The sequence below is a fragment of the Rhinichthys klamathensis genome, unplaced genomic scaffold (genome assembly GCF_029890125.1).
Source record: "Rhinichthys klamathensis goyatoka isolate OS25496 unplaced genomic scaffold, OSU_Roscu_1.1 h1tg000165l_1, whole genome shotgun sequence".
Taxonomy (NCBI): domain Eukaryota; kingdom Metazoa; phylum Chordata; class Actinopteri; order Cypriniformes; family Leuciscidae; genus Rhinichthys; species Rhinichthys klamathensis.
Window position 1 is genome coordinate 3,275,151 of NW_026606697.1, and position 25,215 is coordinate 3,300,365.

General features: G+C 36.6%; 1 protein-coding gene across 2 annotated transcripts; it reads left to right on the plus strand.

Moving 5' to 3' along the window:
• Positions 1–628: 628 nt before the first annotated feature.
• Positions 629–23,433, plus strand: rtn3 (reticulon 3). Of its 2 annotated transcripts, XM_056259230.1 has the most exons (9): positions 629–911; positions 6,621–6,665; positions 10,005–12,671; positions 17,591–17,798; positions 18,855–18,993; positions 19,349–19,418; positions 19,549–19,595; positions 21,697–21,755; positions 21,896–23,433. In XM_056259230.1, exons 1-9 carry the CDS (start codon positions 818–820, stop codon positions 21,942–21,944), a joined length of 3,378 nt encoding a protein of 1,125 aa, XP_056115205.1. In that variant the 5' UTR covers positions 629–817; the 3' UTR covers positions 21,945–23,433. The 2 variants fall into 2 exon arrangements, with proteins under 2 accessions (XP_056115205.1, XP_056115206.1); XM_056259231.1 differs by lacking the exons at positions 6,621–6,665; positions 10,005–12,671 and having other exon boundaries at positions 648–911.
• Positions 23,434–25,215: the final 1,782 nt, after the last annotated feature.

Below are 25,215 nucleotides of genomic sequence, written 5' to 3' on the forward strand. Positions count from 1 at the left end.
TACCAAAGTAAATACCGTATGAAACTGAGGGAAATGTAGTCTAATCATGGACTGTAAAAAAGAGTCTAATCGAGCCCCTTGTGCCCCATCATAACATGCAAAAGAAGACATGTCTGTTAGCAACCAAATGACAGCGCTGTTGCACAAGAAATGAAATACTGACCCAGCATTTAGCGTACAAATGGACAAATGCGAAACCATTACATAATCACGGCCTATAGAGTTACATAGTGTTTACTGTATCTTTTCTAGACACAGTAGTAGGCGAGGATGGATTAGACATCAACCTAATTCAAACTGTTCGTAGGTTTCAGGGTTAATAACGACTGTTGTGATGCTTGAGGCGGCAGAATAGAAAGAGGAATTGCAATTCAGGTTGATATTAAGATTAATGACTGATGATAATGTATGGATATAGGTTTTAGATCATACTTTAATACAGAAAGCATTTGTTTACAATAATAATGTATGGGACAGATGAAGGAAAAGGAAGGCGTGTGGAAGAATATCGAAGCTTCCGAAAGCAAAATTGTTTTATGACGAACCTCTCTCTCTCTCTCTCTCTCTCTCTCTCTCTCTCTCTCTCTCTCTCTCTCTCTCTCTCTCTCTCTCTGTACCCGCCCTGTCTGTCTTACACCGCCCCCATCCACTGCAACATTCAGGCAGGTTCACCTAATGTGCTTGTGCAGGCTCGGTGACGCCGCTGCTGTGTTGGGAAATACTCGGTGAATCGGGAACCTTCAGATTAACAACCAACAGCCACAACCTCAACGACACCACCTCTGCGCTACAGACCCCGTAGAGCAACACGACAAAAATGGCAGACCCAATGACCCAATCTTCTCAGATTTCGTCGTCACAAGGCCTAAACGATGGACATTCTGCAACGGCCAAAGACTCAAAGTTTTCCGGTAAGAGAACGTGAACGTCATACAACAGTGTCGTTGAGTTGGTTCTGTTTGTTTTTCAATTTAGGTTGTGTGTTGTTTTATTAACATTCTAAATGGTACCATTCTAATTCTAAATGGAAATGTCGCGCTGAATAGTGAGTTTGAGGACAATACGAGCTGAGCCAGTCGATTTGAATGTATGCACATGTTTAAAATGCCTTGAAGGTAATACTGGAACTCTCTGGCGTTATGCAAGAGTCCTGCACTGTTTATTTCTCACGTACACTTTCCATATCGCCTCCCTTTGGCATAATAGAAAGATTATTGATGAATCTACACTTTGCAGGGATAGCCTAACATGGCATGCATGGCGGATGTGGGACTCCGAATGAATGTGTTCTCATCCACTGCTTTGACCTGACGTTTATTTTTAGGAAAAGGCCATGGAGAAATATGGGGACACATAATACTGCTTTGAACTGAAATGGGCACATGTTGCGGCTCAGCTGATCATCTGCAGTGCAGATGCATCCGAGACTGGAGGACAGTGTAAATGAAGGGAAAAACTGCTTACACACCCCATCTACATTTCTAGCGACGTGACAAAGCTAGAATAATCAATAGAGCTGTCTAGAACCAATTATGAATCGTTATTTTGAGTCGGGTCTTGTCAGTGAATCGATTGGATGTTCAGAACTGAATCGGTTCTTGATTCAACCCATAATGTTTAAATTGTTCAATTAATTCAACATATTTGGGTTCTAAATTACTTTTATGAACTGAATAATGGTTGCAACATACTGAATAAGGACATATGTGACATTAAAATAAACGCCTTTAAAAAGAGTATACGCCTACATATTGCTATTGGTACGTTTAAATTATGTAAATGCCAAGTCTGAGATGTAATAATAATGTCATGGCGTTCTTTCGGTTCTTTAAAACGAACTATATAAAAGAACCGATTCGCTACTGTCAAGTCTGATGGCTTTGTTAATAATTTCTTATCGCTTGTCATTTTGCATGCTGTGTAAAAAATCTTAAAGGCGATCATTTTTATATTTTAGAAACGGCAAAAAACAACAGCAAAAAAAAAAACATTGCACTAATAGATGCAGCTCCATCCATTTGTCCATCAATCATTCTTTGAAATGACACGATGTCCTTTGTTCGGGCCCTGTATGTTTTTCCGTTGTGAAAACAATACCGTGTGGTTTTTGTTGACTATGGATGTTGGTTCACTGCTTTTTAGGTCGTCAGCATATATGGAGCGCTTCTGTCCTCCTTGGTTCGGCTTTATTTAGGCGTCTGGGAATCTAATAGAATTAGGACGGGAAGTTAAGACTCATGACGTCGGTCAGCCTTCTCTGAATTTTAAGCACGGTTTAAAATGTTTGACTCCTTCATATGCTGTTTGGCTCTTGAGCTTAAGCGCATTGAGTTCAGTTAGGGGTTAGAATCTGAATATTGCTGGAATGATGTAGACATTATGACTGTCTTACAGGCTTGTTAACACCGATACCATATGTGAAGGTGACATATTGAACCAGATGATTAAATTTAGCTGCAGTATGTCCCTCTGAGATGCCTGTGCGGGTGCCATTGTCACTGGACAGATCATAACGTTACACAAATTCTACCTACATAAGTATATAAGGAAGTTAATAATGCCAGACTTCGCCAAGTGTTGTTTTTAATGTAGTATTCTGGGTTAAATTCAGGTTAAGCTCCATCGATAGCATCTGTGACTGTTAATTATCAGTTACGCACTTTCATTTGGAAATCTATAGAGCAAGCGTGCAATAGTTGCCTTTTAAATGAGTTAATGAATGTATAAGGCAAATTGTAAATTTCAGGCATTCTGATTACTCACCATTTCTTTTAAAGACACAATATGTTAGATTTTTGGATTAAAATTTCCAAAAACCATTAGAACAATGTTATATATTTTGTTGACTTGTGTACTTACATGATCCCAAATGTTTCCAACAACGTTTAAATCCAGTGAAATCAGCTATTTTAACCAGTGTAACGGCCTGTCATTGCTTCACTATTCAATGACGTCATATCCCTCGGGCGTTACCCTCGATTTCCGAGTTTATTTCCGTAGAAACCATGAAAACATCAAAGACACTTTAATATATTATGTGTATTATTTGACAGGTGAGCAACTGTTTGGCAGAAACGGTTGAGCAACTTTATTGACAGAAAACGAATCATTGTTATATAGCTCAACACGGTTAGTCTTACTGTTTGAATCTCGTTTTCTTGATTTACTGCGAGTAACATATTTGTACCATGTCAATGCCTCAGAGACAACACTATTTTGTCAAATGGCTAACATTAAACACATGAAGCTTTATTTGTAGTAGCCATAATTCAGCATTTTCATAAAATGAATTTGCATGCCATTAAGCAACACAAGTTATCCAGCTTTTATTAATATGATATTCTATTTCTAATATCAATCTAGCTTACTGCAGTGTGCAACAATTGTCTCATACCAGCCACAGAGTAACGTTGTAACAACTTTCAACATACTCAAACATATTTTTAAGTATGATTGTTTGACTAAGTAAAATAGCGTTTACCTCACAATTTTAAAGGGTTAGATCACCCAAAACTGAAAATTCTGTCATTAATTATATATAATGATATATATATATTAGGGTTGGGCCGATAGTGCAGTGGCTAAAAGACATTTAGATATTAGCCTAGGTAATTTTACAATATCACAATACAAATTACATTCAAAACAGTTCAATTAACACAATTTAAACAGTAAAGATTTTGTGCAAAAAAAAAAAAAATTTGAGGCTACTAGATGTTTTACACGAATTAAACCAAGCTTACAAAAACAGCAACAAACTTCAAAATAATTTAAATTAAGTTAGATTAAATAAGCTACACCAAATATGCCTTCTTCGTAGCTTTACCATGGTAGACAGTGGTTAGAACAAAAAACAAGTTTAAATATCAAGGTTTCTGGCCAGAAAGCGAAAGTAAAATGCGCACAGCCATTCATAACGGTGCGGAGCAGAGGGAGCCTTTTCAATGAATTCCTATAGAAGTTGAGCTTCCATAAACGCTCTGCTGCTAGACAGACACGCACCGTTATGAATGCCGTGCGCATTTTACTTGCACTTTAGAATTAGCGCCAACTCGGGGCCGCACAACAAATAGAAAAACACAACTAATTCTTAGCAGGTTAGTGAGGTTAACTATTTGCATTGGGTTTAAATCCAAAATGTTGCCAAACAGGCAAATCCATCGCGATGTTTCACTATAGACATCATCATCTGATGCCAATTTGGTAGACATCGCCCAATATACATGTGCATTTTGCTAACTTTAGATGATATGTAGCATGCCACAATAAAAGGCATGTCATGTCAACAACCCCTAGATGTTGTTGGAAGACCTTAACTTTTATTCAACCCAGAACAATCCATTAAAAATACATCATTCTAAATGGGACCATGATATTTTTACCCGATCAACTAGACAAACTCATCTTATATCAATACTGTCAGCCTCTATCGGCCTCTCTCTTCTGTCTGGGTGTGATGCCTAAGGTCAGAGCTGATCACAGCTGATGAGGCAGCAGTCTTAAAGCTTTGGGTGTCATGATTCAGTCCCCTCAGGAATAGAGCTGATATTACTGGCATGACAGAGATGCCACGCAAGGCACTTCCAGTGTCAAGAGGCCAATCTGTTCCCACTTTAAGCGCCGCCCTGTAACACAAGCCATCTTGGTGCATTTAACCTTTGCCCTTGCAATAGATAGTATCTAGCTATCATGTCCTTCACCTTATTTCCTTATTAAATGTTTGCCAGTTAAACATTACCAGCCAACCATCAATGTCAGATTGTGATGCCCAAATTGCATCAGATGGTTATTGCTATCAAGCAGATTCTATATGGCTGACTCATAAGCAGTGGAAAGAAAACTTCAATCAAGATGATAGAGGGTGTGTAGATTTGTTAGGGTTTTGGTGTCCACATTGTTTCAAGGCGTGTCACTTAGTTAAAAGTTTTTAGGTGTGGTTTGGGCAAAGAATGTCGTGAAGCAGGGGTACACTCCTTATTTGTGACCAGTAGAGCTTGCCATGTCTTAAGACTGCTGTGCTAGATCAACCTGTTTCTCACCACTCACTGGTGGCACTCCCTGTTCTTTTTGAGATTCCAAGATATATTAATCGAATTTAGATGACCTAGTGTTGCCCCCATAGCTTGATGATTGACCTAACTGTTGAAAGTGGCTAGTTCTGGATGAATGCAAATATTGTTCGCTTCCAAACCACACGAAATTTTGAAGTGTGGCTAAAAATGGCTTCCCTTAACAGGTTACAAAACACAATGGTGCAACATGTGGGTGCTTTGCAGGGATAGATGTCAGAAAGTATGGGAGGGATCATTGAAAATTCCATGAGAAAGTTCCACCGTTTGAATATTGTGAGTAAGTAATGTTCAGTAATCTATGCAGATGAATCATCGAGGGATGTTGTGTATGTGATTTAGTTCCTACTAAGTAAAAAAGTGCCAATGGGTAGTTGATGGATAACATGAATTAACTTTTCATTTTTTATATATATATTTGTTATGTTTTTAATAAGCATCAAGTTATATTAATGTATAAGCAAAAATTTATATTTTAAGTAATTTGACTCATCACCATTTCTTCTTTTTGTACATATTTAAAATCATATTTATGGAAGTTTTTTCCTAACAAACTTAAAATGGTAAAATCAAATGTTCACATTTTCAAATAATAAATCAAATTGTAATAATGGATGCTCAAATGCAATTTCATTTTCCTATTTAAGGTTGCATAAACTATGAATTTTTTCCCCCCTAAAAGGATCAATTCTGTACAACCCAGTCATAAATAATTAAAGCTATAATGTGATACTCATATTATAAAGTGGTCCTGTGAGCCTTGTTAGTTATGAGCTATGGGAGGCCAATTTGACTATTTGATTTATTATTTTAGCATTTGACCTTGACCATTTAATATGTAAATTTGATTTTCTTAGAAAAAACTTCCATACACCTTTTCGCCTTCTCTGGGGTTACAAATGAATTTTTAAAAGTGAAGTATTCTTGTGTAGTTTTTCAAGTAAATATAAGCTGTATGCATAAAATGAGGAATGCTTTTTGAAATAGCTTTAGAAAGAGACGAGTACAGCATGTCACACCACAGAAATATTTAACTACAGCAATTACAGTTGATAATCTCATAGAACCTCCTTGAATTTTAGATTAAAGGGATAGGCTTCCAAAAAAGAGTGCAATTCTCTCATTATTTACTCACATTTATGTCATTTCAAACCTGGGTGTAACAAAAGATTTTTTTGAAACCGGTCTCGTTTGTTTGTTTCCATACATTGAAAGTCAATTAGGTCCAGTGTAGTTTGGACCCCCAACGTTCTTCAAAATATCTTCTTTTGTGGTCCGCAGAAGTTGTACAGGTTTGGAACGACACAAGGGTGAGTAAATTATGATAGAATTTTTACTTTTTTGGCCTAGTACTATCCTTTTAAGTCATGTAAGTTTTCGAGGAAAGTGCTGGTGGTTCTTTATCAGCTGTTTTCTTCTTCTTTTAGTTTCTTAAGATGTAAAAGGTGCTTCGCTGGGCATTTCACTAACATTTTCCCCTTTCAAATGTAGAGTATAAGAAGGATACTGAGACTTTTCTTCTCATTCTTCTGTCCTATTTTATTTTTTCAGATTCCTTTTTTTCTTCGCCTGTATCTCTCATTCAGTCTCCTCAAGGCAAGTGTATAGTTCTCTTCTGATGCTCGCCTGCTTCTCTACCTTTTATCTTTCTCTTCATGCTCCTCTGTCATATCTGTTCTATTAAGTATGCTATGTCCCGCTGGGCTGCTGCTATGACACTCTCCATCCCTCTCGCCAGTGACCCTCTCCTCCTCTATACCAGACTAGATGCTCGCAGTAGTGGCTTCTTTTGGAGTTCTTCCTTTTAAGCGTAGGAAATGAAGCAGAGGACACAGAGGGAATCTACTGATTGTTTTCACGGAAACCAAAAGAATTAAGTATTTATCTATGATGCTAGAAGCTAACCCATTTCTGGGGAATATTTGGAAATGTCCTCTCCTTCAATATGTACTGTCGTGATAACTCAGTTCTCACATAAAAGTGGATGATCAAGCTAATAGTTAGTCTCACACCTGCACGCCACTTGACCGTGTACTGTGCAGTGCAACCACCCTCCCTGACCAGAAGTCTTGTAACATGACCCTTGCTGTTTCTAATGGTGACCCCTTGCAATCATGCATGTTGGAATCCATAATAACAGCCAAGTCCCTTCTGTTTTCAACAGTTTCTGAAATCCTCAAACTTGGATTCACTTCATGAATGTTCTTCAAATGAGGTCATCCACATTTCTGTGGCTGATTTTTTAATGCCTTGTTAGATCTAACATGGTCTCTTCTTGACTGTAAATCCAGATATTTACTAACAATACCCTGTAATATAGGGTTTCCCACTCTAAAAAGTTGAACTTAGCCAGTCAACAACCTAAATGAATCCTGGCAACAATTTGTGGCTACCCCCTTTTTACCATTGGTATACCCTGTCATCTTGTCGACACCCCACATCTGACACTGTTCACTGATTAAAAATGGGAAAGCTAAGTCCCCACAGATGGTAGAAATTCAATCGGCTCCAGTTTATACCCACTGCAAACATGATTTAGGTCAGCGTTACTGTGGGTCCAGCTTAATCCCAAGATTGCCACCTTATTTTAAGATAGCAGAGAAGTTCAAGTTCACTTTGTGCGAGAGCAGAATCCTAAAAATGGAACAGGTTGGTTTCCCTGAGGATTCTTGCCCTTGATGTCCCCCCTCCCCCACAGCAAGCCATGTTTGGAGCTCCAACCCCAACACCGCACTGGTCCTGAAGGTAGAGCGACACTGGGGAGGGATCTAGCAACAGGACGCTGCTCGGGGTTATTTCCCTGTGACTGCTGCGGCTGAATATTCACCTGCTTTTCCCATGCCTTTTGCATGTTGTCTTTTACCACAGAGTAAGAGGAAATCCTCAAGTTTTAGTCTTTTTGTTTGTGTTTGTTTCTTGTTTTGTTTCTTGTCTATTTACATACAGGAGTTTGATCATTTTAGCATTTATATATAGGAAGGGTAGATTGAGTAAATATCACACACTATGTTGAGATATTTAGATATAAGTATCCCAACAATGTTTAGAACATTGTTATCTTGAAGAAATTTATTTCAGTTAATAGTCCGCTATTAAAAAAAAACTGTAAAACCTAGAACTTTGTTTAGATACTTAGATTATGGAAAACTTGGATCTTTGTTTCCCATGCCTAATGAAGTTTTTACAGGAAACTAGTCTGAATTGCATTACTGTTTAAAAGACACGTCATAACTGTGATGCTTAATTTGCATAATTAGTGTCAGGCACTTGTCCTTAACAGAATCTTGAAGAGATGTAGGGACAAAAGTGTTAGTTTAAACAGTAGTGAGCAATAACATGTTAACTATTATAATTTGAATCTATTTTCAGAAGCATTTATTTTCAAAAGGCTTTAGGAAAATTGTAGTTTCTGTCAGTGAAAGTTTTCCACTACTTCACTACTATGCCCAGAGCATGCAAATTCAAAGATTATATCTTAAAGTAAAACCAGGAAATGGCAGGTTTGGGAAGGAACAAAATGATTAGAATGTTAGAATGTGGTTGTCACTCTGGAACCTGTTTTATCTCAACCTACAGAAGATTCAGAAGAAATTATAATTAAAAAATATTGCTTAGCATATAGCTTAATCTTACAGCTTTTTTTAAAAATAATTTTGGACGATATAAGTTTGACCCTTTTTATCATTATTTTTAATCTGTAGTCAGGACCATTTAGCCAAGACTGAAAAGCTAATGTTATGCTAATCAATGAGGCCATACATTAAAACATAGGGGTTGTGTTCGAAAGGGAACTGGCTTGCTGCCTCTCAGCCCAGTCAGTGTATGACTTCACAGGGTATGTTTGTGTTTAAAGGTGCCTCCTTAGGTTTCCAAGGCACCGTAACATCTTATACAACACAAGCAAATTCAAATTAATGCATATGTTTAAATATTTTAATGCTTATTTCTCAATTTTTTTAAATGGATATTTATGAATTAATTTACTCTTCTAATGCGTCTTTTTAGACTACATATTAGCTTTTTCCACAAATCGCCGAACTGCACGCATAGATCAACGAGATGGAGGCATCTTAGTGGACAGAATGTGACACAAACATTGTAATTGGATGTGCATTGTTACCTGCGTACCTCCACATAGTGCCTGTGAAGGCATAATTTTCCAGCTTTCGGACACAGCCATTGTGTTGCATGGTAAAATGGTCAGGATTTCCATTTTCAGCATGTGTCCAGTCCAGCATTCACTTTGCTGCATTCCCTGTGCTCTTGTAATCCTGGCCTCATTGTGTCATCTACACCATGATTTGATTTATCTTCTTTCTTTTATTTTAATAGATGGTTAGACAGTTGAGGCATAGCTCAGACAGCCATTTAGTAGTATTTTACACAATAATAGTATTTTAATCATTTAACAAATTATTTGGTTATTTTACTGAGGATATTGATTACTACTTCTGTTTGTCTGTTTTGTTTGTTTCTTTGTTTTGGGGTTGTTGTTTGATTATGGATGTCATCTAAATTAATTTGTAAATCTGCCCCTATAGGATCAATTAAATGCATTAAGAAGCGTTGTATGTGTCATTGAGATTCCTCAATGGTATCAGCACATTATCAAGCTGGCATGCAGACATCAAACTCCATCCATTAATATGTGGGACCATGCAGTGTGTGCATGACCGCTTTAGCTTCAGTTAAATGGATGCAAGCAATTAAGCATCTTGGGAATGCTACATAAAGTATCAGTGTAGCTGCTGATTGCTAAAGTTGTTGGGATCTTTGGCTTTGAAATTTTACTGCTCTTAATTTGTTAAAGACAACCCTAAACAAACCTGAGCTTCAAATATGGTCCCCTGCTTTAGCAAATCAGAATTAAGGTAGAGTTTGTCTTTATTTCCAACCCTCCTTTTCCTCCTCTTTCCTGCTTCATGATGGATGCAGACAAAAGAGTTGTACTAGGCTCTGACAAGCCTTCAGAAAATTTGGCTACCTCTCTTCAATTTTCTCCTCAGTCAAGTTCCTTTTCTCCAGTTGCTTGTGGAATTGAATCTTCAGGATCACCTGGTGACAACATAGACCGTACCTTCAAAGAGAAACGAGAGCTTTTTGATTCATCTTTTGGCTCTCAAAAGCAGGACTCACCTATAAAAACTTCACCAGTATCTGAGAGAATCAAAGCATTGGAAGCTTTAGCTGCAAAGCAGAATGATTTTGATGGGGGGTTTCCACATTTTAAAGAGCGTCACTATGAGAAATCCCCCACAGAATTGCATGGAATTTCCTCCCGCTCGTCCTTTCAGAAAAGGACAATGTCAAATGAACAGGAATCTCCTGAATCACCCTTCGAAGTGCTTGGTGAGGCAAGGCATATGACTGACTTTGAGGACACAGCTGACTGGATGAGAGCTCACTTACCTCCTGCACCAGATTTCAACATTGAAGATCCAGTTCTTGATGAGGAAAATGTGTCCCCCATGGTGCAAGAGATGTCCCCCATGGTGCAAGAGAGCCCATCCAAAGTGATTAAAGCAAACAATGTTGATACAGGTGAAGTTCCAGAACCTTTTGCAGGAGTTCCTGATCAGTTTATGGACAGCCCTATCAAAGTTGCAGATGACATTGATCAATCAAAGGAGGATTTCAACAAGCAATCAAAACAAGAGAGTGTTGAGGAAGATTCTGAATTTGACCTGAACTTTTTACCAACAGCCTATATGTGGGACAAGCAAGAGAAAGCTGATACAGGCACTCAAGACTGTCAGATATTCCCAGACAACCAAGAGCTTCCTTCCTCCCCTGCTCCTCCTGCAGACTTTGAGTCTCCATTACCCCCTGTATCCCAACAGATGGAACCTAGTTCTACACAATATTCCAACATTTCGAAAGGAAATTTGGAGCCTGCTGAAATCCAGGAGGTAGACAGCTCTGGGGAGTCGGATGATACAGTGATTGAGGAAGCCATGAGCATCCCAATAATGGGAAACAATGACCTAGACACCAAAACCCACAAGGAAGAGGAGACCATTCCAAACAACAAGAAACCGCCAATTCAGGTACCTATTATTAATGTTATTGAAACTGAGGAACAAGTGCTAAGTGATGAGGAAGAAGAACAGTTTGAGGTAGAAGGTGAGGAGGATGATGGTGAAAAGTGTCAGATTTTGCAAGGTGAGGGCAGAGGGTCACCAGAGCAACACCACTCAGAAGTTTCAGAACATGCATCTGTGGAAACTCTACATGAAGAACATAAACCTGACCAAGACATTTCCTCTCAGGTAAATCAAACTGACTCTGATGCTGAGCACTCTCCTGAACACCAGGTTATTGACGATGATTATGAAAGTGGCATTTTCCTCCAGTCCTCCCCAGACTCAGGAGGCCTGAATTTCGAGGACTCTCAAGAGCAGTCGCATATGTCTCAGAATTTAGTGTCTTTTGAACCCTTTAAAGAGTCTACCCTTGATAAAGAGCTTGACAAGACTGCAGAAATACTTTCTGACCTTCCACCAGACATCAGCTGCCCCTCAAATGAGCCCAGTGATGTAGAGACATACCTGGATCATTACGCCAGTGAAGAGCTTGCTTTAAAAGACCAGCTGAATTTGTCTTATGTTAAGGAGAGTAAAGGTGAGAAAACAGAGCTTTCAAAGTCAGACTGTCTTACAGATAATCAAAATATCAGTGCTCCTGTTCAAGAATCCTTTGAGAATATCACTGATTTCGATGAGACACCCAACGAATGCAAACTAGACTATGAATCTGTGCCTGAGCCTTCCCTTTTTGAAACTTCATCTGACATTCCTGATGATATTGAGACTATACTCTGCCAAAACAAAATGCCAAGTGTTGATTCAGAAGATCAAAAGTCAACAGTGGAAATCAAGACGTATAACTTGCAGGAACTGGAAGAGTTGCCAGTGCAGTCCATTGACCGACAAACCCCGGTTCAAGAGAACCCACCTGCACCATTCCCCTCTTTCCACAGTGAGCAGTTTAGCAAAATCAATGACTACAACATTTCTGAGCCTACAACAAATGAGGTTGCTGAGGGATCAGTGATAACGAAGTCTGAACCTCAAGTTGTGACCCCCAAAGATCTTTTAGATAGACCGGATTCGCCAGAGACCATGAGTGATACAGAGACGTTTGAAGCAGAATGCTCAGTAACAGCAGCTACTGACAGCTTTGTGGATTTCATGAGGGAGTGTCTTAAGTCACGACAGGATGAGGAACCTGAGGGGTTTAGTTCTGGACACAAAACTATAGACCAGAATTCCAAATCTGATGCTCCTCCTTCCACTCAATCCTCCCCAGCAATGATCATGGACTTGGAGCAGGAGCGCCTCACAATTTCTGCTTTGAAAGAGCTCGGGAGCAGCCAAGAGGAGGAAGACGAGAATATTCCCACAATGAAGACTGTCCTAAAGCCTGATAAAGCTCCTATTCCTACACCAAATCCTGAGGCTTCAATCACCTCATCTTCTCAATCTCTTCCAAACGAGTGTCAGGCAGTACTTCCCAAAGAGGTAGAGGCAATCGACATTTGGGTTGCAGAGGCCTACCATCTTGCAGAGCATGTCTTGACAGCAATACTAACCCACTTTTCAGGTAACATGTCTTTCTTCTGGGCAAGCAGCCTGCTAACCCTGCACGCATAGTATGCCCAGACACTAGACCTTACTTACCTCTTTTTCTTTATAACTCAACTTGAATTTACTCAACACTAACCTATAAGTATGTTTCTGAAAAGATGGCAAAAACTAAAAATGTTCAAGTTATTACAATAGCCTTATGGAGATTCTAAATGACTTGTTTGTTGTGAGGAAAACTGAATAAACATAAACTAGGACTAGCCATGACATTAAATTAATTCTATTTTTTCTGTGCCATGTCTCATGACCTTAAAAACATGATGGTATAATTTTAAAAGGAATGGATATAAACACTCCTGCAGGGTGGCTGCATGGCTTGTACAGCCCTTGAAGTCAGGTGACCGGTTATGTCTAGTCTCAGGTTTCATCTTTTTATATAACCTTCAGAAAGGCCATTGGGAATAAAGTCAGGGTAAATGTGTCATTTAAAAGGAGTAGCATTATCTTCTATTTGACAGTTAGTAGGCTATTGTTATGTGTGTACTGATCTGGTGTAACACTAGAGAGAAAGTGATGCAGAATTATCGGTTTATGCTTTTTTTTTTTTTTTACTTAAAGGTGAAATGCTTGGCCTTTACCATAATGACTATATATACATTGTCCCCCTTTAGTTTTGGGAGAATTGTTGAGTCATTATTGTTGACTATTTCTCTTGATTATTGTAAGCACAATTATTCATTTCTATTAAAGAAATATGTTATAATAGAACCTGCATGTTGTAATTTGTATGTTTTCTTTTTGTAGGCTACACATCCAAAATAAGCTAAGAATGTGTCCCTCAATTACTTTATTGCTGATGTTTGAGCCCTGCTATTCTGGACTCCATAACATCCTGTTATTATGATCAACAAAATTAATGGAGAATAAATTTGCATTTCACAATTAGTTAATCACAGATAATTTTTGATTAACTGAAAAGCCCTAAGTTCCACATTAAAATGTTATATGTAAGAAAGTTACTTGGGTATGTAGTAGTAAAAAGACAATGAACACTAGTATTTGTTTTGGTATTTGTTTATCTCACACATATGGGGACACTGTACAATAAGTATCAGTTAACATTAGTTAATGCATCATGACCATTTTTGCAGAATTTGTTAATACAGGATAATGTTAATTTATTAATGTACTGTATTGTTATACAAATATTCTTTTGTTAATCCATTCTTAAATGTTTTCCTAAATGTAGAAATTAATAAATGCTGTAAAAGTTAGCAATATTAATTTAACCTTACTGTAAAGTAGGGCTGGAACAACTTATTTTTTTCAGTCGATTAATCTAGCGATAATTTTTTAGATTTATTAAATAATATAACTAAATAAACAACAGCGTTAAATGCTTTGTTACCGGTTGCAGAGAGTATGTTTGAGTCACGTGTCTCACAGCCTCAAATCACAGCAGCTCGTAAAAAAACAGAATGCTTTATGAACACAGCCGTATTAAGCACAAAATATGGGACCGACAAGCATATTCTAGTGCTGTGTAGAAATAGTCCAAATACCTACACTGCTGTCTCGTCGTTTTGAGGTAGGAGAGCCCCGGGGCGTTTCTTTTCAGATTCTCTTGCATAGAAGTTTTGCTGCTGTGCTATGCCATTTCAGTTTTACAGAGCATGCAGATAACCATTTTCTTCTTTCTCTGTTTAAAAATTTGCACTTTAGATCGGGCTCGATATTTTTGTAATAACGGCATATTTTTAGCATGCCTGGGAGTCGGTGCCACCATCACTGGGGAATATAAACACTAAACAGTGCAACATATCGACACATTCCTCTGATTTACGCAATCGACATAATTGATTACGTCAACGCCTCATTCCAGCCCTGCTGTAAAGTTTTTCATATAGACAGTAATTCATTTCTTGTGCTAGATGCCAGATATAGTTGTAACAGTAAGTGGGTTATTTAACAGATCTAGAGCATATTGTTTGTCTCACTTTTCAGTCTCTCATTGATTTGTTTGCTGTGGCTGACATTTTTTGACAATGATTGTATCTTGGTATTTTAGCTGTCAATCATTTAAGTACGGCTGACTGAGAGCTTTCTAGTGGTGTGAATGTTTGTTTTAATGGGTGTGTTGGTTTCCACTTGGGTTCTTCAGATCTGTAGATAATGAGGTTGTTAACTCAAGCATAGGTTTGACTAATCACTGTACACATTTATGTACTTCTAATTCATATGTATATAAACTAATAAATATTCACGTTAGGCATTTGAATTTTTCCATATGTTCTGCCTGTAAAATGTAGTAGTTTAATTTCACTTGAGGCTTTAAAAGGATAAGAAGCAAGTGCAAACATTTTAAGAACACTGAAACAGACCATAGTGTATAAATATGGCCAATAGCCTTTAAATAACTGACCTCATTAGCTTTTCATTGCATGAAAATTGGCTCACACTGTTCGTTTCTAAACATACAACTGAGCACTCGCTGTAATAAGTAAAAACTAGATTTTTTTTATCTTGTGAATACGTGATTTCATGCATGACTCTTAAATGATTCAGACACACGTGGACTCTTACACGGATTCGCACAAATGCATTAGATGGTGCATGTACCTTTAAGAGCTGAGTTGTGCGAGAACTAAAAGAGGCCACTCTTAGCCACTGGGACATGCTGTTGTATCTGGGTCCACTAACCCTTGCGAGGGAGGGAGGGAATGATAACGAATGACTGTTCTCAGCTTAGGCTGCCTCCCTGTGGGCACTAGCAAAGCATGCTGGGAGGGACTCAAGCCCCTGCAGTGAGCAGGGAGGAAACCCCTCACATGCACTGAGTGTTAGCCCCCGAGCAGTCGGGGTGGACAAAAACAATAGTGCTCTCTCAGGCTCTGAATCATTTGCCACACACCATTGTGCTGTAGTTATGTCACGTTGACTGTTGTTGTAAACATTTTTTTTTTCCCTCGGGATGCTCTATCACTGTTTTTGTTTTTATATTACTTTTTCCCTTCCCTTCCTCTCTTAAAATACAGCATACAACTGATCAGAGCTCATCTAGATTTCAAAATTATGAATAATCCAAATTATGTTGATTTAAATGTGCCTGTTTGTTTATGGTAAATGGTTGAGTACAATACCACATTTTTAAATATCTGAATTTTCATTATTAGTCTTTTGTTTTGAACTGGTTTTTTGGTGACATTGGTGTCCCATGACTTTTTTTTTAAAGCAAAAATGGCACAAATTCCATATTTAAGAACAAGTAGATGCACTAAAAGTCTGGGGTCAGTCAAAGAAATTAATACTTTTATTCAGCAAGGATGCATACATTTCATCAAAAGTAACGATAAAGACATTTATAATGTTACAAAACATTTCTGTTTCAAATAAATGCTGTTCTTTTGAACTTTCTATTCATCAAAAAAAATCCTCAAATGTATCACAGTTTTCATAAAAATATTCAAGTGTAGCTTCACCGATTTTCAACCAGCTTTGTATTGTTACAATGTTGGTAGTAAATGTGAATGAACAATGTTCTCTGTGTTACCTGGACCGAGAAATTCACGTTTATTTGACAGCTCCAGGGCTTTCGTGAAAACTATTTTACTTCCTCGTTTTTGTATCTCCGCCCATGGACAGTCAGATCAACTGAGGGTTATTAGCTGAACAGTTATTGTACAGTTAGTCACTCCCGCTAAATGTTTACTCTTTGAATTCTTGCATCTGGGAACTATACAAGTCGACACCGTTATGACAAAGTTTTCTTAGAAGTATTTTCTACTATGCGTTAAGTGCATCCATAGCAGACTGGTGGGAGTGGCCTCGGACGGCAACATGCCCAGTGCATTATGGGCATTGAAGTTTTCCTACCTATTTGGCAAAAGTAAATACAACAGTCTTTATTCTTTAATGGCTTTATACTTTATAGACAGCCATTTTTTGTTTTACTGTATTTCTGATCAAACTAATGCAGCCTTGCTGAGACTTCTTTTAAAAACATGAAAAAAAAAAATCTTTCTGACCCCAAACATTTGAACTGGATCTTGTTAAATATTATTTAACATGGCTAGTTTTGACCATTTATCTCCCTCCTGCCCCTAATAAAATTTTCATTAAGTCATTTTCATCAACTAATTACAAATAATAATTTGCATTATGGTGTATTTCAGAGTTTAAACGTTCGCTGAAAAGAAAAGAAAAGAAAAGCGGTACCTGACCATGTATTGCTTGAAATGAATGCATGAATGCATTTACAGTCTCTTGGAGTGGGAGAGCCATATTTGTGCTGTGGTGTGATGTATTAAAGCTGACAGACCAAACATAGTAACAGTGGAAGACGTGGTTGTGTTTTCAACCAGCCAACGCTTGCACGTGTAAGGTCTTCTGTTACAGGACTCATCCCACACATGGCCAAGTATGAATTCCTCATCTAGTCTTTGCCAGGAAATATAAATATGTAAATGGGTGTACTGTGCTGTTCTTTTGTGGTACATACTTATGAAGTTTGATGTCTTGAATACCACCATAGACTGTTTATGCGTCCTTGATTTCCTCAGAAATGGAAACACGCAGAGCCGAAACCCTCAAGGCATCACTCCACGTGGAGAATGCCATTTATGTAAGGCTTCTTTAAAAGGTTCCTTTCACGCCGCATCACCAGCCACTCGAAAACTGCATTATGTAACCGCAGCTGTATGGAAAATATGAGCTCTGTATTATTTATGACAGAACTAATGATTTTACAGTTCAGGTACCAAAATAACTTATTCAAATGTGTTCCTGCTTTTACTGCTGCATACTCTGGATTTAAATTGTTTTGCTCCAATTCAACAGTTGATATCAATATTTTTGTCATGTGCTGTTTTTATTTCCTGTTACGTTCATCAAAACACACCACGCGCACGTTTTTCACATGCCTTTTCTGTCGTGCAGTGAACGACCTGGTGCACTGGCGGGACCCTAAGAAGTCCGGCGTGGTGTTTGGCGTGTCGCTGCTGTTGCTGCTTTCTCTGGCAGCGTTTAGCGTGATCAGCGTGATCTCATACCTGCTGCTGGCTCTGCTCTGTGTCACCATCTCTTTCCGCATCTACAAGTCCGTCATCCAGGCTGTGCAGAAGTCCACCGATGGACACCCTTTCAAGTGAGAGTCCTGTACATGTTTTAGAAAACACCTTCGTCTTATTAGAGATGATATATATATTTATTGTATATTTAAAAAAACATTGGGCCACTAGTACTGTTAGACAGTAGTGGCCAAAAGTGATGTCCAGCCTGTTAACATCTTCACCCTTTACCTCAAATATTATAAAAAAAGATTTATAAGCATATTGCGTAGTTGTGATTGGAGTCAATTGTTTTATTTTTGAGAACGCAATGAAACATGCCAAATTGAAAACATAATTTTTCGCCAGACAGACAGTCATACATAGAAATGATTAGCATATGCAAAAACAAGAGAGAACCAATGGAATATTAATAGCTCATTATGTTGAAGTCACTGTATGCTTTTTCCTGAGAGTTTTTTTTGGCATAGTTAAATAAAGCCTGAAGCTTTAATTTTGTCAGATAAATACCTTTACCAATTTAGTGTTTTGTATTTAAACAAATTTTTTAAATTTACATTTTTAAAACAAAATTTAAAATGTTTAAAAAATATATATAATGGGTTCCCCATATTTTGATGGTGTAATAATTGAACTTGTCAGGAGGGAATATTAGTTTTTAATTACCCTACATCACTTTTGGCCACCACTGTGTATGAGAAATAATAAAAAATCAGGTTTTTTTATATTTTTTATTTTATACAATTATTTTACTTTTATATATATATATATATATATATATATATATATATATATATATAAAATAAAAAATATTTTGTTTTTTATATGTAAAAACTGCATTTGTAAAAATATATATTTAATAAATAATATGTATATATTATAATGTGATTGTTAATAATAAAAATATTAAACATATAAATTGTTACCATATTGAATATATAATAAAAATAGAATTTATAGGAGAAAGTGTTTTTTTTTAAATACATGCTACACATTTCATATACTGTAGGTCAGTTTGGCATGTCTTGTCATGCTCGGTGTTAGTAAGGTTTGGTTTTGAGTGCAGTGGTGCTCAGTGCTGTGTGTGTATGCAGTGGCAAGGTTAATTGGGTTGACCCCTGTGCCTGTGACAGAGCTCTGATGGAGAAAGATGTCGCCGTGCCGCCCGAGACCTTCCGCAAGCACGTGGACGCCTGTCTCACACACGTCAACCGTGCGCTCAAGCAGATGAGCCGCCTCTTTCTGGTCGAGGATCTGGTGGATTCCCTCAAGGTCAGTTAGAAATGAACGGATTTAAAAGTATAGCTCTCCAATTCATTCAGAATTTATTTACCCTCATGTTGTTCCAAACTTTCTTCTGTGGATTTAAAAAAAAACGGTATAATTTAAAGAATGTAATGTCTTTTCCATACAGCATGTTTATATGGATATTCAAGTTCCAAAAATGACGAGAAGCAACAAGGAACATTTATCTCTTTTATCACCCTTACTATATTAGCTCTATGATTTTTATTAAAACACTGATTTCATCATTTTTCATTTAGAAAAATGTGTTCTCAGATTTGGTGGTTTAAAAGGGATTCAAAGGATTTCTGTTCTTTTGACCCATTTTTCCTTGTGTTTTCAGCTGGCAGTGGTTATGTGGCTGCTGACATATGTTGGAGCGGTCTTCAATGGCATCACCATCCTCATCCTGGGTAGGCCAAATATACCACTTTTAGCACCATACTTAAATTTGAGTTTAAGAGACTTGACTTTTTCTGAATTATCCCATGTGGAATTTAAGAATAATCATAATCACCCAATACTGGGTGTTTTCTTTTCCAGCTGACATCCTGCTCTTCAGTGTACCGCTCATCTATGAGAAAAACAAGGTTAGATCTATGTTTTTGCTTTTCAAACTATGCATTGTGTGTTCATAAAAGGGATAGTTCAAGTTCACCCAAAAATTAAAATTGTCATCACTAACTCACCCTCATGTTGTTCCAAACCTGAATGAGTTTCTTTCTTCTGTTGAACACAAAATAAGATATTTTAAAGGATTTTTTTCATTTCATATTTCATTTTCATTTTTGGGTGAACCATCTCTTTAAAGAGTATTTATTGTTGTAGTCCAAATAAGAGATTGTATAATAATGATAATAATGCACTACTGTTTAAAGGTTTAGGGTCGGTAATATTGTTTTAATTGTTTTGAAAGTCTCTTATTCTTACCACGGCTTCATTTATTTGATAAGAAATACAGTAAAACAGTAATATTGTGAAATATTATTACAATTTAAAAGAAGTTTTCTATTTTGATATGTAATTTATTCCTGTGATGACAAAGCTTCAAAGTCACATGATCCTTCAGAAATCATTCTAATATGCTGATTTGATGTCTCTGTGGAAAACTATGAAACCATGATTTTTTTTTAGTTCAAAAGAAATAAAATAGAATATAGAAATCTTTTGTGATATTATAAATGTCTTTACTGTCACTGTTGATCAATTTAATGCATCCTTGCTGAATACAAGTATTAATTTCTTTACACAAAATAAATCCCACTGACCCCAAACTTTTAAACCATAGTGTAGTAGTAATAATGATATTATTGTTATTATTATTATCAATATACATTTATATTATTAGTATATAATTTATATGGCATATAATTTAAAAGCAAGCAAATAACATTTCTTTGAAACTGGTGAATCACAATCGATACTAATTAAATCAAATTGGGACAGATAAGCATACGTTATTCATGTGCCTTCATGTATTAATTAATTCTTATGCTAACCAGTATTGCAAGTTACTCTTGTTACTAGTGATCTTTTAATGACAGAGGAAACTTATGCAATAAAATGCAGTTTCATATATAACAATGATGTGATTTTGAAACACTTGCACAGAGTTGCTTTTGAAAAGCATCTAATAGATGACACACATGCAGTTAGTGTTTGAGAACAGCGGCCCACTCAGACTGAACAGTAATCGTTATGTATGATTATTGCTCCAGAGGGCTCTTATGTAAGCCCTTTCCGAACACTTGTCATAATCTTTTCTTAAAGCATTTGTCAAGTTTTAAATTCTTATGTAACTGTGATTTGTTAATGAGTGCCTGATGCAGTTTTTCTCTTCTGACCTTTCTTCATTTTAAACAGCGCTAATGAAGATAATGTACAGAAATAATGATACTTCATAATGGTGCCACAAAACTCTGAACTGTCTCTTTAATCTCAATGGCGCAGAGCACTATACACTGACCTCAAAACTGCAGTAACCCAGATTTTAATATCTTCATAGTGAGAAAATGAAAGTCATGATGCTCAGAAACTGTTTTAGAGTAATATATATATACACACACACATATACATACACACACACGTATATATATACATATACATACATGTTACATGCGATTAATCGATTGACAGCACTAAGTATGTAATAATGACTATACGTATATATATATATATATATAGTCATTATTACATTATTACATATATATTACTATATATATGTATAGTCATTATTACATACTTAGTGCTGTCAAATCGATTATTCGCATGTCACATATATATATATGTGTGTGTGTGTATATATATATATATATACATGCATACATACACGCACAATACATGCATGCATACACACACACTTACATACTTTTATGGTAGATATTATTAATCGCAATTAATCAATTTAACCAATAATATTTATATATTTTTTATTTTCACTTTCATTGGAGGCTTTAAATAAGTCCTCATGTGTTTTCTGCCTCTCCCTGCACTTTTTATTGTATATAATTTGTATTGTACAACTAAACTAAACTAATATCCACAAAAAATAGTCGTTAGTGTCAGTTACTATATTCCTAGCATTCACCCACAACATCCTAGTGTAATGCCAGCAAGTTTGCATGGAAGCACATGCAGTAATATTACCGTTATTGTTTATTATAATGCAGCATCTCTATGTTCTTTCCACAGACCCAGATTGACCGTTACATCGACATTGTACGCACTCAAGTCAACACTACAATGGCCAAGTTAGTATGCTTTGAGTAGAGTAATAAAGTATTCAAAATAAAGTAAGAATGTGCACTTACTGTGCATGCTCTTCATCTATAAAGAATTGAGTCTTGGAAATGGCTGCCAATTAGTGAGGCTTGTTCTTTGTCTCCCTCAGGCTACAAGAGAAACTCCCAGGAGCCATGAAGCGCTGTAAAGCAGAATGATCCTCTCCTCCGATCAGTTGTTGCCATGTTTACCATCCTTCTATCTCTAGCCACCTCCCTTTACTCTAAGCCCCGCCCCCTTTCTCTCCTCCCCTGTTTAACCCTCACACCTTAAAACAACCATCTGCACTGAACCAGCTAGTATGTAAAATCTAAAAAGCTTCTTGATATTCACTGTTAACTGCAGCTTATTAACGAGCATTAGGAAAAGAAGCTCGGGCTCCGGGAGCTGATGATTTTCAACACAGGAAGTGATGTAATGCCACTGGATGCCCATTTTGATGGCCAGCGTATGGAAGGATCTGTGAACTAGACTGAACTTATGACCTGGTTTCGGGAGTGTTGGGTTAGGGTGGTGCGGTAGTAATGAATAAAGAGACAGGTGTTTGACTCTGTACTTTAAAAAAATGAACATTTCACTGAAAAATGCTGACAAAAAAAAAAGTGAACGTTATGAAACATACTTTTCCCCCCGTTTGTTCTTTGAAAAATGTGTATGTATTAATCTGAAATGCACTGAACTTTACTTGTCTTGCACGTTTTGATCGGGACGCAACCAGCAGTGATAATTCAGTCTAGTTCACTATCCTCCCTGTTATTGGCAAAGTTTTTAATATCGTGTATGTATATATAGTTCGATTACAACAGGCTCTTTGCTGTGAAGTAGTTAGTGTTGCTTTTTATATTTAAAAAAAAAACGAATATACAGCTCTTATATTTCTCTTTCGCACCTCTCTTGCACTCAGTCGTCGGAGTTGGGTTCACATGTTAAATGTTATCGTTACTACTCTTCACATAATAGTAATTATATTATATCTCGATTAGGTTGGCTGCTTTAAGTCCCCTGTCTGACATTGGCTTCGTAACAATAAATATTAATAACCTTAAGAATGAGTTTTATGTATAGGATCGCCAGAGCAGCAGAATTATAGGAGAGAAGGGGAATAATCTTGTGCGAGATGTGAAGTTGGCCTCAAAAGTCATTGATTTTTGTTAAACCACGGCCAATGGTCATCATTCATGTAATTTTAGGTAAAGGTAAACATGTTTTTTTGTCAGCATTTTAGGGCATTGTTTACCACCTTGGGGACTGAAGAAGTTTAAATATCTCATATGTTTTTTGTTTAAGACTGCAAAGAACATCGCATTATTTAAGCTGGATAAAATTATTACACTTACTAATGACATGTGATGACACTGTTTTTCCTTAAAAGTCAAGTCCCACTGCAAACACTGTTGGCTTTTAAGATACAAGGGTGAGTTGATTTCTGTAAGGGAAGGGTAGCATGGTAAAAAATGGCTTTGGATGTCCTGTTTAAAAGCAGTCCGTCTGCGCAAAGGCTTACAATGTGATAAATGGAATACGCACCGTATATCAATAGTTATGGTTACATTCATGTTGTTGCTTTTACTAGATAGTCTGTCAGCTCATAATGGTTTTATTGCGCCATTTAACATTCCAGCTGATGCAGTTGGAAGCATGTCAAAATTGGGAAAAATAGCATCGGAAATGTTAAACACTGACAAGTTCATTGGCATTTTAAAAGTTTGTTCTTTTTTTTTCTTTTTTCTTTTTACGGCCCCTTTCCAATTAACTTTAATTTTTCTCTCTCACATACCCTTTATGCATGTTTACACACATGATCAGATTCGGACGCAAGTGTCTTGTCATTGTTGCTTAACTGGCATGTTCTACAGGATAGATCACATGTGTGTGTGTTGCTTTTGAAGAAACAGGTCAAGCTATGACAATTTGTATTACCACTTTTTCTTTTTCTTTTTTATTTTTTATTAAAGGGTAAATTATAATTATATAACTACTTTTATAATAGATGCAGACCTCTCTGTTTAGGTTCTACGTCTCCGTATCTTTTCTTCTCTACTCTACTGAGTTTCAGTTTAATATTTGGGTATTATTTTTTAACTTATTCCTGTAGTTCTTTAGCATGTTTGCTGTTTCTTTCCTGTGTTTCTCTCGGAGAAGGGTTGACTGAGGTCACATTGTTTTTGCTTTTGACTCTTGAAGACTAGATGTGGTGACTAACATCTACATTTAGTTTGTTAATTCTGAATTAAGTTTAAGTTAATATGTAGGAGCTTTTTTTTGTGGGGGGGAGGAGGGGGAAAGATGCAAACAGGAAAACTTGTGGTCCCTGTAATGATGTCAAAGTGAACTTAATAAAAATGCCAAAAGCATTTAGTGTTTGAGCTTGTTTTTTCCCTCAGTAGATCTTAGCATCACATTCATGAACTAGCAATTCATTACTATCACTACCATTCAAAAGCTATATATATCCTTGCTGAATAAGAGTATTACTTTATATTATATATATATATATATATATATGTATGTGTGTGTGTGTGTGTGTATTATTAATACTCTTAGCAAGGGTCCATTAAATTTGACAGTTAAGACGTTTACAATTTTTGAACTTTATTCATCAAATTGTCCTAAAAATGTTTTAAAATATATGAAGCAGCACAGCTGTTTTCAACACTGATAATAATAATACATTTATCAAAAATAAATATTTTTTTGAGCCGCAAATCAGCATATTAGAATGATTTCTGAAGGATCATGTGACACTGAAGACTGGAGCAATGATGCTGAAAATTCAGCTTTGCCATCACAGGAATACATTATTAACTATAATAAAAATATTTTATAATTCTAATATAATTATTTTACATTGTAATATTACCGTTTTCACTGTATTTTTTGAATGCAGGAGGCCCAAACTTTTGTTTTCTTATGTTAAGGGAACAACATGATTTAAATGAATGGAAATGTTTTCAAGTAGTCATTTAAAGAACTAGGCTTTCCATATCAATAGAATGGACATTTATTATTTACTGCGGTGAATGACACAAGGGAAACTCAAAAGGAATATTCAAATAATCCAAATGGCTGTTAACCCAAGAAGTGTGCATATATACATCTGATGAATCTGGTATGTTTTATGTGTACACAACTTGTGTGTAATTCTTGATGTGTCTTACAGGGATCTCCATATAAAGATGTGAGGGATATACACATAAAGTGCTTCCAAAATGCATTTGGACAAGAAAAATGGCATTAAAAGAAGAGGTTGTCCCCGTGTGACGTCGACCCCTTGAAAATGCTGACACATGAGTTTCAGTTCACTCTGTACAGAGTTAAAGAGAGAACTTAACCTTTATGACTGTTTGTCATAAACATGTGAATGTCCAGTGCAACTATGCGAGGCGTAACAAATCAGCAAAAAAAAGTGTTTGTAAATGATCATTTCAT